This window comes from Saprolegnia diclina (assembly GCF_000281045.1).
Source record: "Saprolegnia diclina VS20 unplaced genomic scaffold supercont1.33, whole genome shotgun sequence".
Classification (NCBI taxonomy): domain Eukaryota; phylum Oomycota; class Saprolegniomycetes; order Saprolegniales; family Saprolegniaceae; genus Saprolegnia; species Saprolegnia diclina.
Window position 1 is genome coordinate 241,170 of NW_008246100.1, and position 2,182 is coordinate 243,351.

At 60.6% G+C, this 2,182-nt stretch overlaps 1 protein-coding gene across 1 annotated transcript in view; it reads right to left on the reverse strand.

The window, feature by feature from the left end:
• The window catches only part of SDRG_10029 (hypothetical protein), a 1,678-nt gene extending 364 nt beyond the window's left edge, over window positions 1–1,314 (reverse strand). Inside the window, exon 1 of the mRNA XM_008616000.1 lies at window positions 17–1,314. Coding sequence (XP_008614222.1) covers window positions 17–1,311 — 1,295 coding nt within the window. The 5' untranslated portion in view covers window positions 1,312–1,314. The remainder of the gene's footprint in view (window positions 1–16) is intronic.
• Between the last annotated feature and the right edge of the window lie 868 nt (window positions 1,315–2,182).

The window sequence follows — 2,182 nt, forward strand, 5'->3', positions numbered from 1 at the left end:
GTCTTCTTCCGAGGACGACCAGGCAAAGTCGCCGTCCGTGATCTCGACCACGGGAATATGCTGCGCGTGCACTGCTTGGTCCCGCGCCTCGAGACCGGCGAGGTGGAGAAATTTGCCGATGCGGTCGCACGACGTCTTGGCTTCTTGAACAAACAAGATTGCGTTGGAGAAGGTCATGCACGGCAGCCGCGCGACGTTCATATAGGCGAGGAGCGTGAACGCTCTCGATGGCGTAAGCGTGTAGCCCTGCGCCACATAGACGAGGAGGCAGAGCGCCAGCGACAGAATCGGCGCGATCGTGAGCGCAATCGTGTTGAAGAGGCGGCGGCTCTGGTACGTCTGCAGCCACCGAAGCTCGCTCAAGCGAATGCGATCGATAGCCGCTTCCATGTCCATCTCCCAGGCGTACATCTTGACGACACGGACGCCCTGGAGGAGCTCGTTTGTGAGCTTGACGCGCTCGGCTTGCACTTGCAGGAGCTCGTTGCGCGCGACGCCAACGTACTTGGCCGAGACGTGGCCCAGGTACAACATGAGAAACATGGTGCTGCCGCCGACGACACCGACGACGACGCCCATCTCAAACCCGATGAGAACGTAGAGCGCAAAGAGCGAAACGGGCGCCGCCACCACCCACGTGCCAAGCATGAAGCCCTGGAAGAGCCGCTCCGAGTCGACGGCCGCGAGCGTCACGACATCACCGGACGAGACGAGGTGGCGCGATGGCAGCGTGAGGCTCTTTTGGTACACGACGTCCATGACGATGGCTTTGGCGTGGCACCCCATCATGGACGTGACGTACTGGCCAAAGTCGATGATGGTGACCGAGAGAAACGAGAGGCCTGTGAGCAGCCCCGCGAGGCCGTAGCCGGACGAGATGCCAATCACAGTCGAGAGCGGGCCGGTCGCCGGGTCGTGCGCTAAGAACTGCAATAGCGAGTGGATGACCGCGGGTTGCGCGAGCATCGGGATCGCATACACGTTGTAGATGAAAAGCGATGCGTAGATCTCGCGGCGCAGCGTGGCCCAGATGACCTTGTGGAACTCGGGCTTGTCGCCGGCCGCGGCCCACGCGGCGGTGAAGCGGCGGTTGAGCGCGGCGGCCGTGTCGGCGTCGCGCACCGGCCAAATGTCCGCCTCGGCCAACGGCGAGATGGCGCCGCGGCGAATGAGGCCATCAAGCCACGCCATGAGAAAGATCGAAACGTAGCTTGAAGTGGCGAGCGGGTGCTGGACCGGCGTCGGCTTGGCTTCCTTGGCCACCGTGGGCGACCGGACCTCGCTGAATGTCGCGTCGTCTCTCGTGTTCATTCGAACGCTTTTTGGAAAATGAACTGAAAACCGCAGCGATAACGGTCTTGTCACGCTTGCCCAGTTACAGTGTACGGCGCAGTTCCGACCTTGGAGCTACGGCGCCTCCACCAGTCGTCGCCAGTACTTGGGCGCGCTTTCCAGATGCGTTCGGTGTTGAGAGGCAGGAACCCTGTTTTTAGCAGCAGTTCAAGCTCCCGGATTGGCCGCTTTTTGCGCTCAGCTGCTCAACTGCAAGCAGATCTGCAAAGATGCGAATGTCATGCGCCAATGTCTCTAGTGATGGCACTGCGTCACTGACAACTGATACCATTGTAGTCACGGGGCGCCCCCCGTCTGCCCCCGTATTTGAGGGCGGGGGTGTTCAAGCCTAATGCCGCATCGACGCCACAACGGAGGATGGGCCGCGACTCACGACAACTACCGTGCAACGAGGCCATTGAGTCTGTCGTGCGAGAGAACACCGCGCAATGTGAAATCTCCCTTTCACGCGTCATCGCTGTGACGTGGGTGCGACAGATCCCACCGCATTGGAATCCCAGTTCTCTGCCTACGGGGTCGAGATCTGGTCGCCGAGGGACTCGGCATGTGTCGACGACGAATCTGTGTCCCCACGCTGCACCCATACTTGACACGCTAACGAGTGGCGCATGCAACAGCTTGGGTCCTCGCACCTGCGGTTACGCTCAGAGTCACCCTCTGGGCTTGGGACGTGAGCAACTTGCAGCTTGCTGTGCCCCCTTGCGCACATTACGCATTGAGGAGGTTTTTCCTTCATGCACTTGAAATCTCTACCACAGCCTCAAATGCTACCCCGAGCCGGGATCCTTTGCGACTCGGTAGAGTAGCTTGCGCTCGATGCACTCTCAAG